Source organism: Ptiloglossa arizonensis, chromosome 5 (assembly GCF_051014685.1).
Source record: "Ptiloglossa arizonensis isolate GNS036 chromosome 5, iyPtiAriz1_principal, whole genome shotgun sequence".
Classification (NCBI taxonomy): domain Eukaryota; kingdom Metazoa; phylum Arthropoda; class Insecta; order Hymenoptera; family Colletidae; genus Ptiloglossa; species Ptiloglossa arizonensis.
In genome coordinates this window covers 3,765,500-3,789,890 of record NC_135052.1, presented here as the reverse complement: position 1 = coordinate 3,789,890, position 24,391 = coordinate 3,765,500, and the positions used below count along the sequence as shown (strand labels likewise).

Genomic DNA, 24,391 nt, shown 5'->3' with positions numbered 1-24,391 from the left:
CGATGATTTTTGCAAAGAGAAGAACTCTTCTTCGGAGCAAAGTATTTGTAATGCCTTTCCCAAAAGTTATTTCAATCGAACATTGAAAAACTGCAAATTCGGAGTAAATTTACGCAACACTGGAGTATAACAATCACTCGTCGTAGCGAAAGGGTTGATTGGAAAAACGAATATCGCAATGTAGAATATTCGAATAAATATTCGAATAAATATCGCAATGTAGAATATTCGAATAAATATCGCAATGTAGAATATTCGAATAAATATTCGAATAAATATCGCAATGTAGAATATTCGAATAAATATTCGAATAAATATCGCAATGTAGAATATTCGAATAAATATTCGAATAAATATCGCAATGTAGAATATTCGAATAAATATTCGAATAAATATCGCAATGTAGAATATTCGAATAAATATTCGAATAAATGTTCTCGATCGAAAAAGTCCACACGACGTAGTCAACGATCCGATGATCGATCGACGAGAAGGAAGTTCCTCGGTACAGTTTCGATGTGGCGATTCGATATCGGAATTTCCACGAACGTTCGTCGTTAGCGTTCACTAATCTCGTCGCTAGACGAGGAAACGACGCTTTCCTAATTTCGCTCCGCGAGTATGCTTTAAAGAAACGACCCGACGCTGATAAATTCGCGATCCGTGGGCGGATCGTAAACAAGAATTCCACCACGGGGCGCCCTGTCTCCGAAATGAATGGAAAACGCTCGGAATGGAAAACGATATCGGCTTCCGGCCAATTTTCCGTTTTCCGCTTTCCCCTTGAGCAGCGAAATAAGTAATTCGGGCACGTAACGCGGACAATGAAACGACGCGTTCGAGGTTAGCAGCCGACCGAAATACCTGTTCCGATAGCTGCGTCGATCTTCCACTCCGTCTAATCAATCGTCGACGGGAATTCGACTAATTTTCAACGACGAATCGAACATCGTACCCATGGAGACACTCTGATCATTTCGAACAACAAAAATCAACTTTTTTCATATTTTTCTTTTTAAGTACACAGTCTCGAGAATATATCCCGTAAATTTCATTAGAAATATTTTAGGTATCTAGGATGCCATATTTCAACGACGAATCGAACAGCGTTCCCACGGAGACACTCGGATCATTTCGAACAACAAAAATCAACTTTTTTCATATTTTTCTTTTTAAGTACACAGTCTCGAGAATATATCCTGTAAATTTCGTTGGAAATATTTTAGGTATCTAGGATGCCATATTTCAACGACGAATCGAACATCGTTCCCACGGAGACACTCGGATCATTTCGAACAACGAAAATCAACTTTTTTCGTATTTTTCTTTTTTTTTTTTTAAGTACACAGTCTCGAGAATATATCCTGTAAATTTCGTTGGAAATATTTTAGGTATGTAGGACCCAATCGTGCATTTAAACGGAGTCGAACGCGCTTTCAAATATCGTAGAAAGCGGTGAAACTCTTCGAAATAATCCTCGAACATAATCCTCTCCCGGTACCACCGGTTCTAAAAGCAATTAAATTCAGTTACAAAGATCTCGCGGATTGTTTCAAATTGAGTTTAAACGCAACGATCCGACCATTCGCCGCCGGAAGATATGGTGCGTCCTGGCTTTAAAATAATTGAAATCGCGAACTTCTCGGCTACCTGTATTTTCAATTACGGATGATTATGCTCGACATCGCGAAGAACGGCGACTGTATACCACTCGAATCGAAAGACGGAGCGATTTCCTCGTAAGAAAGACAAAAAGAACACCGAGTGTTGAGAAATAGACCGAAAATGAATTTTCAGTAGTGGCAAGAAGGTTACTGTATGGACTTGACATCGCTGATTAATCGTAAGTTCGAATAAAACCCAAACAATAGATTCTTCTCGCTTTCGAGATCTTTAAAAACGTCTTTCCCATAATTATATTGCAGAAAAATTATTTATCTAAAATGTGAACCACCATCGGGCCCAAAACGTCGAACATTTTCAATTATTGTCCGATTTAATCCAAAATGTGAAGAAAGCTTGAGAAACAGAATATTTTTTATCAAAGTGGTATTATTTTCTTAATTTTTGAAATGTTAGCATCATGGTCGGTATTCAGGTAAGAATTTCTGATAGTTGTGAGTTTGGTCGGTTATTCCAGATTCGTAGAACTTTTGCATATTTCCCTTTTTGTGTCTTGAACTGCACGAGGATTTCTTCGAATGGCTGCCCATATCTTGCGAAGTTTGTAATAACTGCGTCCGTCGAATTTCCTCTTCCGTTTCCATCTGAAATCACTGGTATTTTTCTTTCAAATTTCTCAATCCTGTTCGCACATTTAACTTACCAATGCTTCTATATTTATTTCAAAGAGCACTTGGATCGATTCATAAAACGAAACAAACGTATTTATTCATTTTCGAGAAAAGGAATGTGACGGGGGACTTGGTGCATGTGCAATATTCTATTCGAAAACCCACATCTCGGTGAACTGAATTTGAATTTTAACTTACTGTTCGAAAAGCGTGCTCTCGAAACCGATTTAAGAAAACGCGAAAATAGAAAAATCGATCTTTCTCGTCCGAGACACGAAGGAACGTATCTCCACAAAGGGGATGAAAACAGAACCAAAAGGATCGAAACATTTCCGTTTACGTGTATTAAAATCTTAACCATTCGAGAGTATATTTCTGAATTTTTATTCAGTTAAGATAACAATGTAGGATAATATTCTCGGGAGTGTGTCACCGTGTTTTTCAAAACGGTCGTGGAGATTTCTGAAAATTTAATCTATTTGGATTTTTTCTCGCGGACAGATCGTACATTCTCGCACACATTCATTCGCAGTAGACAATGTCTCGTAGAAAGAATGCAATTTTGTGCATCCGTTATGAACATTCAGATAAGTCCACGCGACATATGGATCCCGATCGCTCGTAAAAGAAACCATAGTCTCTACGACGCGTGAATCCTGGCCGCGTACGAAGAAATTCAATACATACTATCTGTCCATGAAAAGAAGGCACAACGTAGTCTGTTGCAAGCAAGAATCGCCATTGACCGAAGACAGTGACAAAGAGCAATTATGGTGATCCCAAGTCCGAGTGAGAACAAATTCGTGGTAAGGTACATTGGCGTAGGCTCTCAATAAATCAAGTATTCACAAACAGAACAATTTGCTTACGGTTGTAAGTTGTTCGGTTATAATTTGCTTACGATTAAGTTGTTGTAGTAAGGTGCATTGGCGTAGGCTCTCAATAAATCAAGTATTCACAAACAGAACAATTTACTTACGGTTATAAGTTGTTCTGTTATAATTTGCTTACTATTAAGTTGTTGTAGTAAGGTGCATTGGCGTAGGCTCTCAATAAATCAAGTATTCACAAACAAAATAATTTGCTTACGGTTGTAAGTTGTTCGGTTATAATTTGCTTACGATTAAGTTGTTGTAGTAAGGTGCATTGGCGTAGGCTCTCAATAAATCAAGTATTCACAAACAGAACAATTTGCTTACGATTATAAGTTGTTCGGTTATAATTTGCTTACGATTAAGTTGTTGTAGTAAGGTGCATTGGCGTAGGCTCTCAATAAATCAAGTATTCACTAACAGAACAATTTGCTTACGTTTGTAAGTTGTTCGTAATGAAAAAATGAATAGAATTTAATAATACGCATAATAATCATTAATATTTTGAAAATTATTTATAGCAAGAACTAATTTGTATTTATTAAAAATAATATAAATCCGCTTATACTTATTTCTATCAAGATAAGTTTTATATAAATACAATTTACATAAAAAGAAGTCACGTTTAAGTATTAAAACAAGTACAATTTTTGCAATTTTTTATGTAAGAAAATGTAAAGGTTGTGCTCATTATAATTTTAGTATGACTTGTTTTTATGTAAATTGTAATTATATAGATTTCTTTCTAGGTAGAAATGAGTATAAGCGGGTTTATATTATTTTTAATAAGTACAAATTAGTTCTTCTCGCTATAAATAATTTTCAAAATATCAGTGATTATTGCGCGTATTAAATTGTATTCATTTTTCCATTACGAGCAATTTATCAATAGTATTTAAAGAGAAACGAAATCACTCTGTTCCTTAATAACTAACATTCGATTAGAAGGCTACGCCAATGACGTAGTATTCTCTCTTGCTTGGTCTTGCTACGGTCGTCGTTCATCTTTGTCGCTAAACACGCTATGCCTTCTTCTCGTGGACGGATAATACTCGATCTAAAGGGACGAGTCGATGAAAAAAAAACAAAATTCGCATGGAATTCCTGCAATAGGAGAATACTGAGTTTGGTCTTGTCTCGTCCGTGCGTCGATTTGTTTAAATCTACTCACCTGTCTCGTTGGTCCGAGCATAATACACGCGAGATACGAAGTTCGTACGCGAAGAGTTAACCTTCGAAGGACGAAGCTGGATCATTTCTGACCCACGCCAAAATCACGGACAAACAGATTCCAAAGTGTAATTTCTTTCCTTACATTTTACAAGTAGGTTTGTTACAGAGAAGAAATACAGATTTATTACAAAAATATTGAATTAAATTATTATAAAAAAATAGCTTTGTTAAAGAGAAAAGAAGAGTTAACCTATTTAGAAAATAAATAACATTTGTTCATATTCTGTACAATTCCTGCACAAAATGCTCATTGTTCAAATATTCAGTTATTCTAAACGCACGAAGAAACTCTTGAAACACTTCGACTGTTCTGTCGAGTGTGTGAAAGACTACTAACGTCAGCAAAACAGTTAACGTCAGTCAAACAAGTGACTTCCACGTCAAACGGTCATAAATTACTTTCGGTCGAGCTGGAGGCTCAACCGACACAGATCTGCCGGCGAGACTTCCCTAGAAGTTTCAGTTGCCGTAAAACTTGGGTCTCGAGTGACCCACGCTCGTACCGTTCAGATACCCACACCGTATCTCGTACTCGATACGTAGCGGTCTCCAATGGCTGTCCGGGATCTTCCCAACTGTAATCGTCCGTTCTCGGATCTCGACGGCCGACGTCGAATCGATTCGCCTTGTATCGTCGATATCTTCCTCCCGTGTCCGGTTCCGCTCTTTTCCCCTCTAGTCGTTGATCGGTCTAATCGCAGCCACACGGTCCCGAACGAAATAAATCGCTCGATAGATCGTATCGCGGCGAATCGTGCACAGAAGAGGATTGCGGGCGTTATTGAATCGCGTCGCGAGATTTAATTAAACAGGAGGTGAATAGAAGGTACTGTGTATTAATTGTGTTCTGTCCGACGACCTTCGCCTGTAATCGGAAATTCCTGTTTGACGTGAGCCCCAAACCACCCCCACCACCCCCCAAAGTCCACTCTCGTGCTCCAACCTGTTCCACGCCCCTCCGACCCTTCCCGGCAACAGGATTTATTATCGCACGTCCATTGGCCGTCGCGTTTCCGTACGTTATAGACGTTCGCGTTCAGATAACGTCCTAGACGTCTTCCCGATACCCCTATTATAGCTGTAATTAGGCCACGCAGCGCGGAAACGTTTCGAGTGAATCGATACGCGCACGGAATTATGTATTAAAGCGGAGGCGAACTTCCGCTCCCGGTGGATCGAAAGGGAAATTTATTTCGTCCCAACGACGCACCGGGTAACTTCGTTATACACGGTTGAACGATCACGGCTTCGACTACGAGGACTGCGCGCTGCGTGAAATAGAATAATCATGGTAGGGGCGGACCACGTTTTTAAAAACGTCTCGGCGTCGAATTATCGAACTTATCGCGAATGGTGAATCACATTTTACACGACTACGCCACGTCGGTCGAAAGTTTGGAACCATCGCGAACGAGGTATCTCTCTGCGAAGAATTGTGCGATTACTCGTCGATGGAGGGAACGTGTATTCTTTTTTTTTTATTATTATTCTACGGGTTTTATTTTATTTTTACGAGCATGTACACTAGGTTGTTAAACACTTTTGTCGTTCGATAAAACTTAATGAACAGTATAATACTAGGTTGCTCAATATGTTTTATCGAACGAGGAAACTTATTAAACAACCTATTAGATAGTTTTCATCCGAGAGAAGGTGTAAAATAATTTTGTTTCTATATTTGATTGAATTCTTGCGATTACTCGTCGATGGAGGGAACGTGTATTTTTTTTTTTTTATTATTCTACGGGTTTTATTTTATTTTCACGAGCATGTACACTAGGTTGTTAAACACTTTTGTCGTTCGATAAAACTTAATGAACAGTATAATACTAGGTTGCTCAATATGTTTTATCGAACGAGGAAACTTATTAAACAACCTATTGGATAGTTTTCATCCGAGACAAGATGTAAAATAATTTTGTTTCTATATTTGATTGAATTCTTTTCGTAGAAATATCCCCCTTTGGAATTATTTCGTATAATTTTAGGTATCCTTCGAGTTAATTTTTTCTGTCGAAGTAACGTTTTTCCAATGTTCGTTTAACAGTTTCCACAAGTGTTCTTCCGACGTTTGTATTAACCTGGAAGGATTAACCGCTTGCACTGGTGTTTAGTGACAAAACAAATAATTCGTATTCTCCGTTTCTCGACACGGACTAGAATAACAGAATCGTTAGAGTTGCCTTCCAGTAATTATGGTCCAGTTCTTTCGGCAGTGTCACAAGACAATATCTTTATAAATAGCTGCAGAATGTAGAAAATAAAATTTTACACCGTGGTCCGTCTCTTCTTGGCTACTGCGGGCGAAATGGATCGGTTTAGTGTACAGTGAGGAGCAAGACTGAACACACATACGATGTTTTAACAAAAATAATTTTTTGTTCAATATTTGCATCTGGAATAAAAAAGAAACAAAATGCTCAGTCATCTGGAATCTTCTGGCTTTTCAAAACAAATTTAACATTTGTGATATCATTGTTATTTTACTTCGTATAATTGTTTTTCGTGTAGTCGGTTTTGCACTGCAACTAATTTGGATTAAACATTTCAGATTTCGGTACTCTTAATATTTCATCCGTAAACTTTTAATCTTGATAATTGCTTAAATTCATTTAGGCATATTTAATACTACATTTTCACAATACTCTAGTGTAATAAAGTACCACTATTCCTATACTCTTTGCTTCGTTATTGGGGGAGCACTATATTTATTTCTCAAGTTCATTTTTAAGTACGTCCAAACATTTTTAATTAGATTTATATCCGAAGCAAAAATTGTACGAAGCAAAATAACAACGATATCACAATTGTTAAATTTGTTTCAAAAAACCAGAAGATTATAGATGATAGTAAGTATTTCGTTTCTCTTGCATTCTAGATGGAAATATTGAATAAAAAATTATTTTTGTTAAAATACCGTAGGGGCGTTCAGTTTTGCTTCTTTCTTTATACAATGTATATAAAAGTTATATTCAATCGATATATCGATCCGTAACAATTACTTTCATCGAACAGAGAACGATTGTTTGTAACGCTACCCTTACTATTATTATAATCATCGATCTTATTTAGCGTTTTACTTTTTACACCGATAATCGCACGTTTTACAAATTTGGAACATGTCTCGTTGTAATCTTCTCTACAATCTTTCTTCCCAGTTTACAAATCATCTTCGTTTTTTTCGCCTCCGGGTAGACATTTATCCCAAATCGTACGATATAAACGATGCACCTTGTAAGTTAGAATTATAAATATCAACGTATTATTGAAGCTTGGAAAATTTTATCGAGTTACGATATAAAAATTTACAAATACTCTCGATCGTTTTCGCTGTAACGAAACAGCAATTACCGATAAATAATTCGAGGAATATTCAACCGGTCCATCTCTCTCCGAATTAGCCTACAAGATCTGCGAAATAATCTCTGTATCTTTCTTTATCCGTCCCTTCAACAGTAATCGTAGATTATTGTTGGATCTCGACCAGTCGATACTAGTAGCAACTACGATACTATACGTGTATTATTATACACGTGTAAATACACGTGTCACGTGCAGCTCTGAAAATCATGGCGAGGAAGATTGAATGGTACTGTCCCTTATTTCACGCGACACATATACACAGGTAGAGCCTCTCATTTGGTCGAGCATATTTCAACAAGCACCGTTATCTTCGTCTCTGAAACATTTGGTCTTTGTTTACCACTCTTACATTTACGCGTGTCGACTGTTGCAAAAACTCAATTTGTCGAAACAAATGTGATTGCTCGAAACGAATCCCGAAATACTCGGGATAGAATTTAAACTCCCGTTCGTATTTGCTGGAAAAATTCTCGAATTTTTTATACGCAATCAATTGCTTGGTAAACGAATCGTGAATCAGACTATACAACATTGAAAAAGAAATTAATTTTATTGAGAAAAATTCTCAAATTTATTGAGAAAAAAATTCTAAATTTTATGAAGAGAAAAATTCTAAATTTTATGGAGAGAAGAATTCTAAATTTCATGGAGAAAAAGATTCTAAATTTGAGGAAGAAAAGAATTCTAAATTTCACGGAGAAAAGAAATTCTAAATTTAACGAAGAAAAGAATTTTAAATCGTACGGAGAGAAAAATGCTCAATTTTATTGAGAAAAAAAATTCTCAATTAAATTATCTGAAAAATCCGAAGAACGAGAGCAAATAACAAATGGTTACCGCGTGAAAATAACAGTGCGCGTTAAAATGCCCGCGACCTTAATTTCACGTGTACACGTGAAATGTGGAACTCTAGTTGATACGAATCACAGGTTGGGTAAAGACTTAATTTCGATGTCGTATCAGAGCTTGACGAAATCGAGTGAAATGTTTTATTTCCCTCGAAAGTTACAAATGAAAACGGATGCATATTTGGTGCATCATGCTGCACGTGTTCGGAAAAGAAACGAACGAAATTACTGCGGTAAAGAAACATAATACTACTAGTAATGTCCATTGATGTTGAAAATTTGTAATCATCGTGAATTTTGAATATACGACGGAGAGGAAATAACTGCTTTTCCTTTATACGATGACTTTACTCGTGACTTTATTCTAGCTTCTGTGGGACAATTTTCGAAAAAGATACAGAATATAATAACGCGTCTGTCTTCGATACTTGGAAAAATAATGTTGCGCACGAGAAACATCGTAATGTAAAAATATAAATCACAGCACGAAGAAAAAGCTATTACTTTCTCTACTCCGAACAATAATATCTTTATTACGCCATGTAAGAGGTATGTATATGTATAAAGAGGTGTGAAAGCGTGGTTGGTTGCTATTAAGCGCTTGCGCTGACAAGACGTATATACTATACACGTCGTCGTTTGTTTGCGCTAAAACTGAAAACGACCTAACCTAAGTTTAGAACCCGAAAAGTGGTGTGTAAAGAGTGTTTGAATCGTAAGGAAGCGAGTAAAAATGATCTGGGTATGCAAGAAGTGTCTAATTGCTCCACGTGTACCGAATTATTCGAACATTTTTGTATGATTTCGTTTGGGAAATGCACTCGACGGTTTGGACGCGAATCAGTGTCGATCGATTTGCAGCGCAAGTGATCAACCCTAACCTATTAACACTAGATTTACCAACCGGTCGAAACGACTGCTTTCAACTGAATTTAAAAAGGAATTTATTTTAAATTCCATAGGATATTTTCAAAAAACGACTTATTTTATTCTATACATATAATCAATCCCATAAGTTCCTCTCTATCCTCGATCATCGTTTTTCCCGAGACACGTATAAGAAATACTTTAATATGAAAAAAAATCTATCGGTAGTTCTAGTGTTAATCGTACGCACTGTACCGGACTAATGCTTGTGTTGTATTTCGAATTTGGTTGTCGCTGAATCGATGAAATGACGCATAAAGGAGGGAACGATAACTAAATGGTTTGCGGTAGGTTTAATAAATTTTAACAAAGATGTAGATTTTTTAATAATAAACGAAAATGCGAGCGACAAAAGCGTAACGTTCAAAACCGTTCGTTCATCCGAATATATTACGCCCTGTGTAACGAATTGAGTACAGAAAATAAAATGCAATCGTATAATGGATATAATACAGCGGAAATGCGTAACAACTGCGTAATGAAAGCGGTAAAAAGGTAATAAGCTAAAAAGGTTTGAGTTATGAAATGGGAATGGTGAAGTTCGTGTTTCGGGTTTATACATACGTACGTACGTGTACCGCTGGATTCTATCTCGAAATTGCGCAACATGTTGAGCTTTCCGCGAGATACATGCCCGGAGAGTTGTCCACCGGGGGTCATCGTATGGGACAGATTAATGCGCGCAAAAAAATACGTAACAGAAATAAATTCTCCTGTAAAACGGAACAGGAACAACGTGCAATATAACGAGCGTATATTTTCTGTAATACCTACTTACAAAAGTAGTGTGCACCTATGGAACAGGTGGACAAGGGGAGATATAAATTACCGTGGAATCCAAAACTCGTTATTTTCTCTCCTTCGAAGAGCAACGTTTTTATTATACCGTGTGAAAGACAGATACACAGTGTTCCGCTTAACTCGAGCGTTTTAAATACTTTCGTACTTGTAGAAGGGAAGTGTCATTTATTTCCACGTGGTTCGAGGTTGTCCGAGCCTTTCAAAATTAGAATTGCATTTCGTTCATCGGTTATAGACGATATCAAGAGTGCAGCCGACGACACTTTCGAACGATCATAATTCAAAAATGTACGATTACTCCTTTCGAAACTCGTTTCTTTGCAAGTGTTGCGATATAATCGGTTTAAGTTTGTCGCCGTTTAGCGTGCGTTAATTGTAACCTTTGATCTTCGAGTTAAAAATCTTTAATAAATTACGCGAGATTCAAAGCTTTGAATATTTAAAACGCTCAGAAGACTGACATTTTTCAGCTTTATTCGCGACCAATAGTGGATTGTTACAATCGTATCGATTACATTCAAATTTCGTACACAGCGAACGAAATCCAATCGAAACGTTGAATACACCGAGTCGTAAATATCGCAATTTCCCAAATATCTTCGTAGACCGTTGTAATAGTTAATTTGGCGCAGGTGCGACTGTCGTCGCCCGTAATAATATTATGCGTTAAACGTAGTCTCGATCCCCCCGCGACATTGTAACAGCTGAAACGAATGCACTCCTTACGACCTTAAAATTCGTCTATAACTCTTGCAACTTTGCATTCGCAATGTTTTCCAACTCTTCTGACATCGATAAGCCACGAAAATCAACACTGACACGAACCTACCGAAAATATAATTAAACGTTGCTAAGGTATCAAAAATCTTAACGACATACGACAGTTTCTAAGTGATTGTACATATGGGACGAAGAAAATCCTCCTCGAAATAAAACAAAAATCAAGAATAACGAAACAGCGTCGAAGAGCTCGTTTTTAAGAGAAATTCGTTTAAAAATACAAATTTCAAACTTCTCTGTTCCAGTTGCATCAAAAATTGCACATTTGATTTTTACTGTAGCTGCTGTTCCTAGACCGTTGAACCCGCAATACGAGCACAACGTTGAGAAGTAACCGCAAATCGTTCAAAATTCCCCGAAAAGTTCACCATTGAGCCAAACCGGCGATTAATTGCTACTCGAGCGAATATTCGTACGGTCGTGGACGATGTTGGCAATTGCCATCAAACGCGAAACACCAAAGCGTGAACTGATATCACCGACGAACGAGATGGACTAATTACGCGTGTTCTGAAAAGGTAGCGTCGTTCAAAGGGGAGAAAGAATTTTCTTATTAGAAAGATTTAGTACTTACTAGAAATTCTTATAGAAAGAATTACCTTAGATGCGTAGAGAAGCGCACCATTGATACCGATCGGTGCTAAACGCGATTTATAGCGTCTTCAGTCTTTGCAGAAAGATGTCTGCGCGCTACCGCGGCAAACAGTTGAGATCCTCTGTGTAAAGAGGACGTAAGACGTAGAAAGAGTCTCCTTTGACGAGTCGATCCATTAGAGGATCCACGTGATGGTGGATCAGCCAGGTGAAACCCCGTGAGATTCGTCGATCGTCCATCGACCGGTTTTTCGTCCAGACAACGCTTCCATGGCTACCATCGAATAGTCTGGTAACGTATTCCGTAGGAGTTTCGTTAAAGGGGCGCGTGGCAGCCGTTTTTATCAGGCATGGGGCACGCGCCCGAGCAAACAGGGGTTCCGAGTACAATGTTCTCCTGCAGATGCAGGGGTGGCCGGCACGAGGGGTACAGTTCGATGGGTTCTCGAGGGGGCCCGAGGGTGGAGGAGAGCGAACGAAGCCATGGCAAACCGTCACCCTCGCAGCAGTCTCCCGTGGCAAGGGTCGGTCACGATTTGGCTAGTCGACCCTGATCGACGCCAGTCAACGGTCGTTTTCTCTGACAGTGTCCACGAAACGGGGGAGAGAATTTTCGTGAACAAAGAAAGTAGGTATCGTAAAGACACGTGAGTGTCTATCGGCTATCGTGGAGTGCTTCCAATTTCGGGAAGACGGAAGTGTAAACGTGGAAGGTCGAAGAAGACGCGGGCTCCCGGGTTAGGAAAAGTGGAATTATTTTTGGCCGGTGTACCTTTCGTGAGCCGTTGTCGGAGGAAGTGTCTATCGTTTGGTGTTGCTCGTGAAATATCGTTGTATGGATCGATGCTGTTCCGTTGAGTGATCGTTGTGCTCCTTTTTGGCGAAAGGTTCGGTGAAGTATCGATCGAGATGAAAAGATACTCGTCGGTAAGAAATTGTTCTTTTTCGATGATTTCGGTGCAGTTTTATTATTTTTCTTCTTTTTCTTTTCTTTTTCGCTTTTTGTTTCTCGTAACAGGCGCCCTGCTTGGCCGATCGGAACAGTGACACGAAAAAGATCAAGTCCATGGAGGTAATTTCGATTATTATTGGATCGATTCCGATCATCGAACGAAGCGTTACGGTTTCTCGGAAACGCTAGGCCGATTATACACTCGCCGTGGGAAGTATGTTGACAAGCCTGGGAAACGTATCTTTCGTTGCTAAGTATTTCGATCGTGGCTAAAACGGGATTAACGACTCACGCGTATCGACGAACATAAATTGAAATTCGTGCGCGTTACGTAAATTAACGCTGGACGATTAACGAGTTATCGAACGATCGGTGAAAATTAACTGGACACAATTTCGAAGCGGTAATCAGGAATTTTCAAACGCGTTTAATACGACGTTTTGATATTCTTGATTCTCTACTGTGCATTCCAGTCTTTTTTTTACACTTTTGGTAAATCTAGCGTTTTGTTTTCTATTCGAGTCGAAGCTTTCGATAATACTCTCCGAGATAGAGATTTGAAGCGGTTATGGTAACGATCGAGCATCATTTTCACCGAAACGTTCTTTCTCAATATGTACGTCTGTGACTGTTACGACGTTGAAGAATAAACGAGTTTCGAGGCTGTATTTTTTCAGCAGATTCTTGCAGGTTTCGTTGTAAAATATTTGTACATCTTTCTCCGATCAGTTTGTATCCGATGAAGTGTAAATTTCCCGCACCGAATCACAAGAAAAAACATCGAGCCGATGCTGACCCATCGCTGCACTTCGCAGTTAAAATAACCACAATGGTTTCGTAGCGTTTACTCGTTAAATTTTTACTCGTCGCCAAATATAATACATTTGCACAACTTATTTACGTGTTTTTTCAACATACGCCAAACGTTTTCTCGTATTAACTTCGTTAATGTGTACGACCGTTTTCCAAATACTCGCTCATAAAATTCTACTTTCTTTTATTCCGAGATGGTAAAACCATTTGTCGACATCCCCACGTATTGTACACACAATACGACATGATTTTTCCGATTATTTTCCAATTTCGTCGTCATCTTCTTGAACCGTTCTGCAAAAATAAAGAACTCGCAACTTGGAGCTCATTCTTCAAGTATTTCACGATAAATTAACGAAATCTTGACCAATCGTTTCTTCAAGTATTTTACAACGAAACGAAACACTCGACAACTTTACATTCACTTTGTACGTTTGTCTTTAACCGCAAACTGGTTTGTACCGAATCGGTAACGTTGCAAGACCGAGAACGAGTAAGATTGCGCGGTTCCGAAAATAAGAACTATGTGTTTACATCGTTGTTCGTTGAAAATACGCACTTTTCTACCGTGTCAACATACTTCTCGCGGCGAGTGTACGTTTAACAGCGCACACGGTGTTTGTACAGGAGCCGAACGCGAGGGAGTATCTGCAATTGGCGCTGGCCAGAGTGCTGGAGCTTCAACGAGAGATCAAAGAAGGAACGTACGTGACGGACCACACCAGCGATCTCGGTAATACAAATTTATTCCATTAACTCTCCGTCTGATCTCCTCGGCGCGTTGCTTTAACCAATTATGAAACGCGCTTTGCATAACCGTTGAATATCTCCCGAGAGTGGACCGCGAATTGCTAGACGCCAATTTTCACGAAATTTTGCACAAATGTTCGTCGATTCTACCCTAAGAGATACAAGAGAATGTTCCCCAGTACCGACCGGTGCCCAATACCGAGCAAAATTAATCTTCGTTTCCGTCACAGTTACACGTAGATAAAGAAACGAAAGAGGAAATTTAGTGGATAATACACAGAACTCATCGAACGATGAAAATTTCCTCGAATATTGGAAATTGCATCCAATGCAAAGGTTTGGCACAGATGCAATGTGCAAACTGGGAAAATATTAATTATCTCGTAATAGTGGAGTTTTGAGAAAAAAGATTTATGTGATCGGTACTGGGAGACTTTTCTCTAAGGTATTTCGTTGTTGCTTTTTGATATTGAGAGAGAAACTTTCTTTGTATTATCGCAACGCGTCTTACAAGGGACATCGCTTAAGTGTAAGTACGGAATTTTTGTTTAAGCAATTTTTTCCTGGCTCTCGTCATTTTTGAAATATCAAGATAAAAATGTTTTCTCGCCCCCAACTTCGAGGGCTTCACTTCCTAGATATGGATAATAGCAGATAAGAGAAAATACGCATCAAATTTTGTTTCAAACTACTATATCGTACATGAGTTTCGTTAAGTGATGTTCCTTGTTAGTCACGCCTATGTAACGCTTAAATTACAAAAGATATTGGAAATTGTCGCGAATAAAATTTGCGTCCTTTCCGTTGGAGACAAATTTTACAGTTCGAGAACTCGCAGTTTTCCCTTGTCGATCTCCGAGACATCAAAATTTAATATTCTCACAGTTCTCGAGAAACTTCAGCAGGATGCTTTGGTCTCTTGGACCGATCCACTTGTACGCGTGCAAGAATTATCGACGATGAATGGATATTCTCTTCGCGATCTCGAAGCGTTTGTTACTTGGGAAATTCGTTTCAGGTGAATCCAGCAGCGAGGAGGATCTAACCAAGGAGGTTCTACGTAAGGTGTTCGAGAATTTACCCGGTACGCCGGATTCGGTCGGAACCATCATCGACAGAGCGTCCAAGCCGCGAATCTCGCAACTCGAGGCGATTCACGGCAAAAAGATTCAACTTCTGGGTTACGATACGTGCCGCAAGACCGCGGTGGAGTTTATGAAGAGCACTGTACGCGAAACGATGAAGAACGCGTTGTCGAAAACGATGCATTCGAATCATACGTTTCGACTGGGCACTTATTCGAGAAACGAGCCGAGAATGGCGCATCGTAAAACCGGTTTGTTGAAAAATTCGCCGAGAAAGGAGGACTGCTCGTACGATCAGGAAATTCGAGACAGAATGTTGAGAAGCTTGGACCTCCACTTGGCTAATAAACAAAGAGAGTACACCGCCAAATGTATGAGTTCCGGAATATAAAAGTATCGCAGGATGTTTGTTTCCAAAGTAATGAAATCTCGCGAGAGAACGTTCGGTATAGTTACGAATTAATTCTACGGAGTGAAAAAGTAACCAACGCTAAGTAAAGAGTAACCAACGTTAGCTTCCCGTGAGCTTATCACGGGGACTCGTAATATTTATTTAACAAAGTTTGATCTAGTCAGAGTTTATCGACCGAGGGCCGTACCTGCCTTAAGAATCGCTCTAGTCATGCACACCAGTCATCGAAAATATTAACAATGGAAACGTAAATTATTTTTCTACGATATAAGTATACGCGTATGTAACATGCATTATACGAACACTATAAACCGAATTAAACATTATTACGTATACGATGAATTATTAGCGCGCTGCTTCAACGATTCTGCACTTTATTTCCCCACCTTGAGAATCTGCGTGAATCAATTAGGGGAGACATACATGGGTGTTCCGTAAAAAACGTTTATTCATAATGTACAATTAAAAAAGAAAACAAAAGCCTATCGAAGTATCTAAGATACGACTTAAACGTCTAAAAGCTTTGCAAACCTCCGTTTCGTTCTTTTTCCGAGTGGTACAAAAAATATTAGAAGGCTCGCCAATAAAACGACTTTCCATTAGATGACGTCTGTCAATTATTCGCGATAATAAGTGATAAACAATGCCTGGGTAGAGACACGTTCGACTTCTATAAAAAATAAATTATCCTTTCTATCGCTCTCTTTCTAGCAAATTAGATTCTGCTTTACCGCTTGTATATTTCGCAATTTTTTTTGTTTTCCGTTGATCACATACTGAATATACGCGGGTCCTCGGACAACATCCGGTATAGGCCCCCGAGGACGCACGCGTTACACCTAATAAAATATTATGCACATTAATGCAGTCTACGAGATAGCTAATCTAATCGAAACGCAGCAGGACATCGACGGAAGAAGGCGCCTGTATCGTTGAAATCTCGTGTCGATCCATCCAGACCGTTTCGCCAATGGTTTCTCGCGTTGAAACTCAACGAGTGGGACGAGATAGTTTTTGGTCGGAATCAGGCTGAAGGTTACTCGAAGGGCAGCGCGAAATTTACACATTCAAAGACTCCGTCGACTCTGTGCGCAAAAATGCACATTTATCGTCCGCATATTTAACGACGTTTGTGTAATTTAAAATATTCCATCGATCGTTAATTTACTCGTTGACACTGATATCGTCAATTTAATTAACGGCCAGTCCTTTAATCGCTGCGCTAAACTATTTTACCTTAGTGCTCTCTAAAGACGATCGAAACCCTCGTCGGCCGTTCAAGGGCCGTGGTTCGATCAATTCTTACAAATAGGTCGTTACTTTAGGAACCTAACGGAGAACGAAAAAAATCTAGTCCCTATACCTAACAAAGATACTAAGAAATTGTTTGTTTCGTTGTTCCGGTGTTTTGCAATTAAAATGACGATACGTTACATTCAAAGTAAGCATGTACTATTTGTTCGTCGAACGGTGCTTTCCTATGAATAAGTAGCCTAATACAACATCGAATCACCTGTCTACCGATCTAACATTACGACTAAAACATTCAAAGTTATCGATATAGAGGGCTCGAGCAGCAGGATTCGGAGTTTGCTGCCAATCAGAGCGTAATCGGTGGTTAGAACCTCGTGGGAACGAAAAACTCGACAACCGATTAATACAGATCGAAACTGAACGAGATTCTCGATTTTTCTTCGAATAATTCGCTCTTGCTATCGTGCTCTAAACAATTACTTTCTGAAGAGTAACAAAAAAAAAAATATATATGTGTATATATATATATATATATATATGATCCACGTCGTGATACATCGCAAACAGTATCGCTACGAAACCGATACAATCTTCGTTGGCCCAAATATTATCCTCGTCGTGTTTCTCGTTATTGATCCGCTCTTATCCTTAAGGTTGCTCGACGAGTCGGTAGCTAAAAATAAGTTCAACGTATTCCCTCGACGCGGAACATCGATTCCGTGTGTACGCTCGTCCCTCTGTCACCCGATCCTGACGCGATTCTCGACGTTACTTCCGGTACACCCGTGGATTGCAACCCAATAGAGAAAGAATTTTGGAGGCAATCACGGATCGCGGTGCGTCGTCTCAGTGTTGCTGGACGAGGGTCGGCCCGTTGCCAGGATTCCTCCAAGGATCGGGTATGTCGAAATGCGCGGGTACGGTGAGCAGTGCATCGTCCGCGGTCCTGTCGGCGCTACAGTTCTTCGGTTTCACGCGAGTCGTGTTCACGCACTCGATTGGCAGCTTGTAGAACTCCAATTTGTAGTTGTAGCCCTGGCTGGTGGCACGGATGATCGTGTGCAGCGGTACCTCCATGTACGGTAGCTCCTCCCGTTTCTTATCCATGAAGAAGCCGATCAGGCAACGCAGAATAGCTTGATGAGAGACCACCAGGATGTTATCGGACCTCTGCAGCTCGGCTATCACCGGCTCGACGCGTTGCATGGCGTCGACGTAACTCTCGCCCCACGGATAACGGTAGTGCAGCTTGTCCTGGTCGCGCCAAGCGAACTCCTGTGGACACAGAGACTATCGTTTACAACTGTACATTTTACCTTTTGAATAGTATTTTCTTTTCTATGTACACGATATCGTGCAAGCGCCCACGATGCGTTCGAACGCGTTTACAACGACTCGGTGACACCGGATCGAGTTTAGTAAAAGTATCGTACAAGAATGCGAACAATGTATACACCCAACGGGCTTCCTAGCTACGTTCGACATTTTCTCGACGACTCGGGAACGAATATTGAAAAGTATATTATAATTGTAGGAGTAAATTATATTTATTTGAAAATATGCCTATTCCTCTACTATAATAATATATTCCCTGTAGATTACAGATGGAAATATAGGGTCTGCGCAAGGTCACGACGCGTACAAGAAAAAGAAAAAATCAAACCCGCTCGCACCGCGGAACACACACACGTTTTCTCGAAAACTCTTTTAAAACTTTTACTCGAAAACTCTTTTAAAACTTTTACTCGATACCGGTCGACTCACGTCCGTATCGGTCGCTGGTTAGAATACAACACAACACCTTTGTCTTTCGCACCGGGTTTCAGTGACCTATCGATTTACCGAAACAGTCGTTCGCTCAATCGAAAAAACTTCGGCATTTCGCTCGCGCAAAACTCGTCCCTACATAATTGTTTATCAAACGCGTTACAAGTATTCTGCGAGATCGTAGAGAATGGAATTGTAAAAAGATCACTCTTCTCTTAAAGTTTCGAAAGTTCGAACGATTTGTTTAACCGTGTGAATGTATACGATTGCTCGCGACCAACCTAACCTTAATTCAGACGCTTCACATTTCGAGACCGTTCGCAGCGCTAAAGCAACGTCCAATAATTATTTCGTCTCGATAGGCATTCTTCGATCGTATCGCATTCTACCGATTTGATACGCTATTGTTTACGAGTGTTTGATACGAGTCGAGTATACTTGGTACGCGTACATTCTATCGGTAATTTTCTCAATTGGACGCGAAGTTGCTGTAACAGCGAAGAATTGAAATGTCCGTTACGAGCGTGAGCAATGTAACCATTCGCAGTACGCAGGCCACGTAACGGAAAATGACAGAAAACTATATTATCGATCTATTCATTTTTTGCTCGCTTCTTTTAGAGTTTGTGCAGCATAGTTTCGAAGTGGAGGAGTGTTGCAAGTGACCCCATTCGACGATAGTAGCAACGAACAGCGTTTGCCAACGTGTCCGCTTATAGCGTTGGCACTTGTCCAATACACGCTTGTAACGTCCAAGCGGCTCGATAGTAAGGTACCGATTTAAGAGTATTTGAGATCGATATACGGACAAAGTGAAGATTAAATAACACCAGTCGCCACGACAATGGAAGATACGCAAACGGGATCGAACTTCCGAAGTCTTGCAGAAAGCAGCCAACTGGAACAACGAAACTAGTCAAATGTTAGAAAGAATGTACGAGATCAACCGAGAGCTATTTCGATAACAGGTTCTAAGAAGAGACACCAACGAGTTGATACGATTACTGACACGAACGATGAAACTTTGAGCTCGTGGATCACTATTTTGCTAATTAACCCTTTACGATCGTATGTCTGCTCTCGGCTACCACAGCGAGGAACCATACTAATCTTATACTTTGTTCAACTACGTATTTACACTTTCTCTGAACGAACCCGAATGTATAAAGAAAGAGGAAAGGCTTAATGATTGTCTTTAATGGAAAACTGCATATATTGCCGCACTACGAAGATGTGAAAAGTAAAGATTGTTCTGTATGTTCAAACGGAAAGATTAAGGACGGAAGACACCAAATTAATTATTTTTGCGATACGTGTAGTCGAAAAGGACATACAGGACTCTACGTTGGAGACTGTTTTGAAAGATACCACACGATGGAGAACTGTAAAATATAATTTCTACATAAAAACATTACATTGAAACACATTGTTGTACGAACGTATATCTAAAGTTCACAGAAGAATTAATAAATCTTGTTTGTCCTTCGTAATCTTAAATGTTAAGTATCACTGTTTTTTCAAGGGAAATTAATTCCGACCAGTACGACACCCATGTCCAAATTTAATACGATAAAACATGGCTTCGATACGATCGTTGTTCACGATCCATGTTCGAAATTGCAACGAAGTTTTTGGACAAGAAGGACGTAAATATATTCCCATTGAAAGGATCGTGACACGAGCTCATAAAAAGCTAGCGAACCTCTGTTAATTCTAAGCGGACGAAAATTGCGATCGGAACAAAGAGGAGAATATTAAGAATGTATGTCAAGCCGCGTGGAATATTTAATCGAATCAAAGAACAAGCGTGCGAAATATCAATTAGATTATTGTAATGTACGATTGTGAAATAACAACGTCCGTGAGATTGCTCGTCTTTGGAATTTAATTTCAAAAAAAAAAAAAAAAAACGCTACAGTGTGTGTACGTCTATCTGTTGCAAAAAGATGTTGGAAGCTTTCGTAATTCAAGGTTTCTCCAGTTATTGCTATTGGAAACGAAGAGAAAAATATTATTAACGTTTATCCAGAGTGTACAATCCAAGCTAAGGAGCGTTCGAAATATCGATTAGATTATCAAAGCGTTTATGAAATAATAATGCCCGTGAAAGTGCTGGTCTTTGGAGTTTAATTAAAAGTGTATACATTGCTTGTCTTTGGAATTTAATTAAAAGGTACATGTTCACCTAACGATTGCAAGATCTCGGAAGCTTTCGTGATTCAAGGTTTCCACGGTCGTCTCTGTTCGAGGTTTTCGAATCTCGTCCTTTTTGATGGTAATATTGGGGAGGCTGTGTTAAATCACCCTGGTCGGAAGTGACCGAGTTTAGTAAAGTTACTTTACTCAAATTTTACGTTATTACAACCGATTGAAAGTTACTTCAGTGGTTAACACCAGATTCACCAACCAGTTAAAATGACCGGTTCCGACTCCTTTCGTTATGAAATTTGCTTTAAATTCCGTGGCATGTTTTTCGAAGACGTTACGACTTTTTTCTATTCTACACGCGTGGCCAATTTAAAAAATTACTCTTTCTCCACGTCAATTGTTTTTTCTTCCTTTTTTTCTTTCGAGATACACACGAGGTGTATCTCAATATTCCGAAATCTGTCGGTAGTTCTGGTGTTAAGGAGGGGACGCCAACCTGACGAGTCAAAGGAATCGAATTTTCTTTTTCTTATTTTCTTGGAGTTCGAAGCGTGTAGAGCGTTACGTCAAAAGGGTATTTCGAAATTCGAACTCTCAATGGAGTTGCAACGATAAACAAACTTGTTTTACGTTTCTCTCGGAACTGTATTCTTCAACCTGACCGGCACGAAATCTCCGAAACGTCCGATTTACTTTAAATTCTCTAGACACATTCTGCATAGAATATTCCACAAAGTATGGAATACCTTGATTATTTAATTTTTTGGATAAAAACGATTGATTTTCCTTCAAACTCCACCGTTTCTACAATTATCAAAATTATCGAAAAAACGCTACATTGTAAACAATAGTCTCTAATTTGTGAATCGAGAATATTCGTTTATTTTAAACCTCCCAGTTCTTATCCTTACGTATCATTCTTATATACAATGTTTCACGAGGAATGGTTCAGAAAATATCGCCTAACTTCGCCATTTTGTACGATCGTTACTTTCGCAAAATTGTAAAACAAAACTAAAAGTTATATTTACACTCTCCGAAAAGGACTATATTTTTCATGTAGTAACTGCTTAGAAAAAAAATTCGCAAAATTTACCCATACTTGAACGTTTTGGCACGTGACACAGTTGGTGTCTTCCCTTTAAACGGGTGGGTTTCGATATCGGTTTGCCCTCGAATCCTCAACGAAATTAGCCGTACTTGGAAAACCATAAACTCTTCGCACGGTCGTCGAAACTCAGAAAATCTCAGAAAATCCGATCTCAAGGTTACCTGTGGATACTGCTCCTGCATTTCCTCGTAGGATAGGCCCTCGCAGATTCCAGCGTAGAGCTCGTTGAGCGCGGCCACGTGCTCTTGTGGTGCCTCTACGCCACGCGCAGTCGCAATGGTCCTTCGAAGACGACTCGTCAGGACACGAAGATCGGGTATACGCATTGCATTGAATTTCGTCGCCAGTGCCTGCGCGTATCTTTCACCGCGCGCGCTCAGTACCGCGTCGCCGCCAACTTTGCCGAGGACATTGTACTCGCTTTCTCCGTGCTAGAAACCGGAAGAAAAAATTCTGTTTTCACCGTCTGTTAGTAATTCGCATCGAAACGCGATCGGCGGGACGAGTCGCCGATCTATTCTAGGCAAGGTTGGTGGACAAGGTGGATCTAAAATTAACTCGGTGAACTTGTTATACCAACGGTGGATAAAGCACGAAATTTAATTTAAGTAACCTACGTTTCGTACCTTGCCAGGACGAAACGCGATCGATTCAATGCCGTCTGGATAATTAAAGTTGGAAAAGTGTATCGCCGAGGGGGGAAAAAAAAGTATACGTCAACTTGCAAACAATCGCTCTAAGGAGACCAAGGTTGCGAGAGGGTGCAACTGCCAAGCAAAATGTGCAACACGAAAATCTTTGTGCGAAGCTGCTGAAAGTATTTGTAATTGAAAATTTCGAATAGTGTTTTTCTCGTTCGAATAAATAGAAAGAATATCGTTGTAGTTGCCACTGTTTGTTTCGAGGAATTTTTCTTATTTATGTAAACCATTTTGAAGATTTTGCTTTCATCAAATTTCTTCGTTCTTATGACCGTTAAACGTGTATTGTTTAAATTAAGTTTCGTACTTTGTCCAGAGAAAGTGGGCAATACTAATTCTAGGTCTACTCTGTTCAATAATTTTACTCGTAACAGGTCCAACGAAATCGTAGCTATACAGAGCACAGTTTAGGAATGTGTTTATCGAACAGTTGTATTTCGGTCCTCTTCGATATACAGTGTTCAGTTACCTTGCATAATAAAACGAGAAAAACAATAGAACTGTGTAAAGAGAACGGGTACAACATATTTTAGAAACTTACACAGTGTGTAATAATCTCTGGTTGTATTTTGAAATCGAACGAAAATGAAAGTTGCGTCGATCGTAAGAATACGAAGAGTACGGTAACGTCTGTGTTAAAAATTTGCTCGACGAAAATGATAAAACGTAACCTACTCGTATATTCGGAATTTGAGATCGTAGTTCTTGCATACAATCGGGACAAAATAACGTGTGAACGAAAACGAAACGATTACATCGACGTGGTATTGTACGTTACTTGAAATCGTCAAAGTTGACGTACGAATAAATTTTCGATAGGAAACCGATAAGTTGTGGACATCGTGTATCAAGGAACGTTTAACGAACACGTTCAAACTGTGCTTGTATCGATACGTTGACAGGAAATTGTGAAAACACGATCTAAATGTTGGATAAAGTGACGGATGATTGTTGAAACGATACCATATCTATTGAGAGTATTTGAGTAATTCGATATCAAAGTACTTGTTATAAAAATATATTATTTAACGATACTGTGTTATCTGATATCGGTATCGGTACGGTATTAGTCCCGTCGCTCTAGAGGGATATTGTTCAACAATTTAAATAAAATCCTACTCTATCCGTTCTTCCATAATCTTATTTCTTTTAGAGGGTATCGAATAACGTTCGACTACAAGGCCATAAGTCTAGGCAATAATCTCAGCCCCGCCCCCTGTCTCAGACCACTCCCTCGGGGATCTCGTTAAAGTTGTTGGATAATACTTGAAATTCCTATCCATGTTTCCGAATCCACCGATACTCGCCAACTTTGTGATCTCCGGCACGAAACGACTCCGATCGTTTCGAATGAAACTGTACTCGACGTTTGATTTACGGAAATAATTATCGAGCTACTATGGAAACTATTGCCAAGCGGTTTTCAGTTACGTAAACGTTTGTCCAGTATTCGAGCAACAGATCGGAAAAGTATATTGGCTCGAGGTAAACGAATCGATATCCTCGAATCCATTTATCCGTTCGTAAGCTTCTATTATTTAAACGAGAAATCATTACGGAAGAAGGGATAGTATCGATAAGCTTATGGAACGTCTCGATTATATCTACAGTCCTGTCCAGCGACAAACTCGAATAAAATGGAGAGATCGTTAAAAAAAAAAACTTTGAAAATGGGAAGATGTATCC

General features: G+C 39.4%; 2 protein-coding genes and 1 long non-coding RNA gene across 7 annotated transcripts in view; 1 reads left to right on the top strand and 2 right to left on the bottom strand.

The window, feature by feature from the left end:
- Positions 1-3,964: 3,964 nt before the first annotated feature.
- LOC143147069 (uncharacterized) lies at positions 3,965-5,337 on the bottom strand. Its single transcript, XR_012992160.1, has 2 exons — positions 4,338-5,337; positions 3,965-4,270 (listed from the first exon to the last, which is right to left on the bottom strand). It is a non-coding gene; the product is annotated as an uncharacterized LOC143147069 (long non-coding RNA).
- An 832-nt stretch (positions 5,338-6,169) lies between these two features.
- Positions 6,170-16,255, top strand: LOC143147068 (uncharacterized). 2 transcript variants are annotated; one of them, XM_076311940.1, is made up of 5 exons: positions 6,170-12,004; positions 12,116-12,639; positions 12,731-12,784; positions 14,105-14,210; positions 15,246-16,255. In XM_076311940.1, exons 2-5 carry the CDS (start codon positions 12,622-12,624, stop codon positions 15,701-15,703), a joined length of 636 nt encoding a protein of 211 aa, XP_076168055.1. In that variant the 5' UTR covers positions 6,170-12,004; positions 12,116-12,621; the 3' UTR covers positions 15,704-16,255. The 2 variants fall into 2 exon arrangements, with proteins under 2 accessions (XP_076168055.1, XP_076168054.1); XM_076311939.1 differs by having other exon boundaries at positions 6,170-12,639.
- LOC143147067 (6-phosphofructo-2-kinase/fructose-2,6-bisphosphatase) overlaps positions 16,155-24,391 on the bottom strand; it is a 28,478-nt gene continuing 20,241 nt past the window's right edge. For all 4 annotated transcript variants that reach the window (XM_076311935.1, XM_076311938.1, XM_076311936.1 and 1 more), the window contains exons 5-6: positions 22,166-22,435; positions 16,155-18,253 (exon numbers count right to left, since the gene is read on the bottom strand). In XM_076311935.1, the coding sequence (XP_076168050.1) occupies positions 17,825-18,253; positions 22,166-22,435 (699 nt within the window). In that variant the 3' untranslated portion in view covers positions 16,155-17,824. The remainder of the gene's footprint in view (positions 18,254-22,165; positions 22,436-24,391) is intronic.

Bases quoted from the DNA above. Each gene is read 5' to 3' on its own strand.
- LOC143147068 (XM_076311940.1), top strand. The intron at 12,785-14,104 runs GTAATTTCGATT...GTGTTTGTACAG, and splicing joins AAAAGATCAAGTCCATGGAG to GAGCCGAACGCGAGGGAGTA. The intron at 14,211-15,245 runs GTAATACAAATT...AATTCGTTTCAG, and splicing joins GGACCACACCAGCGATCTCG to GTGAATCCAGCAGCGAGGAG.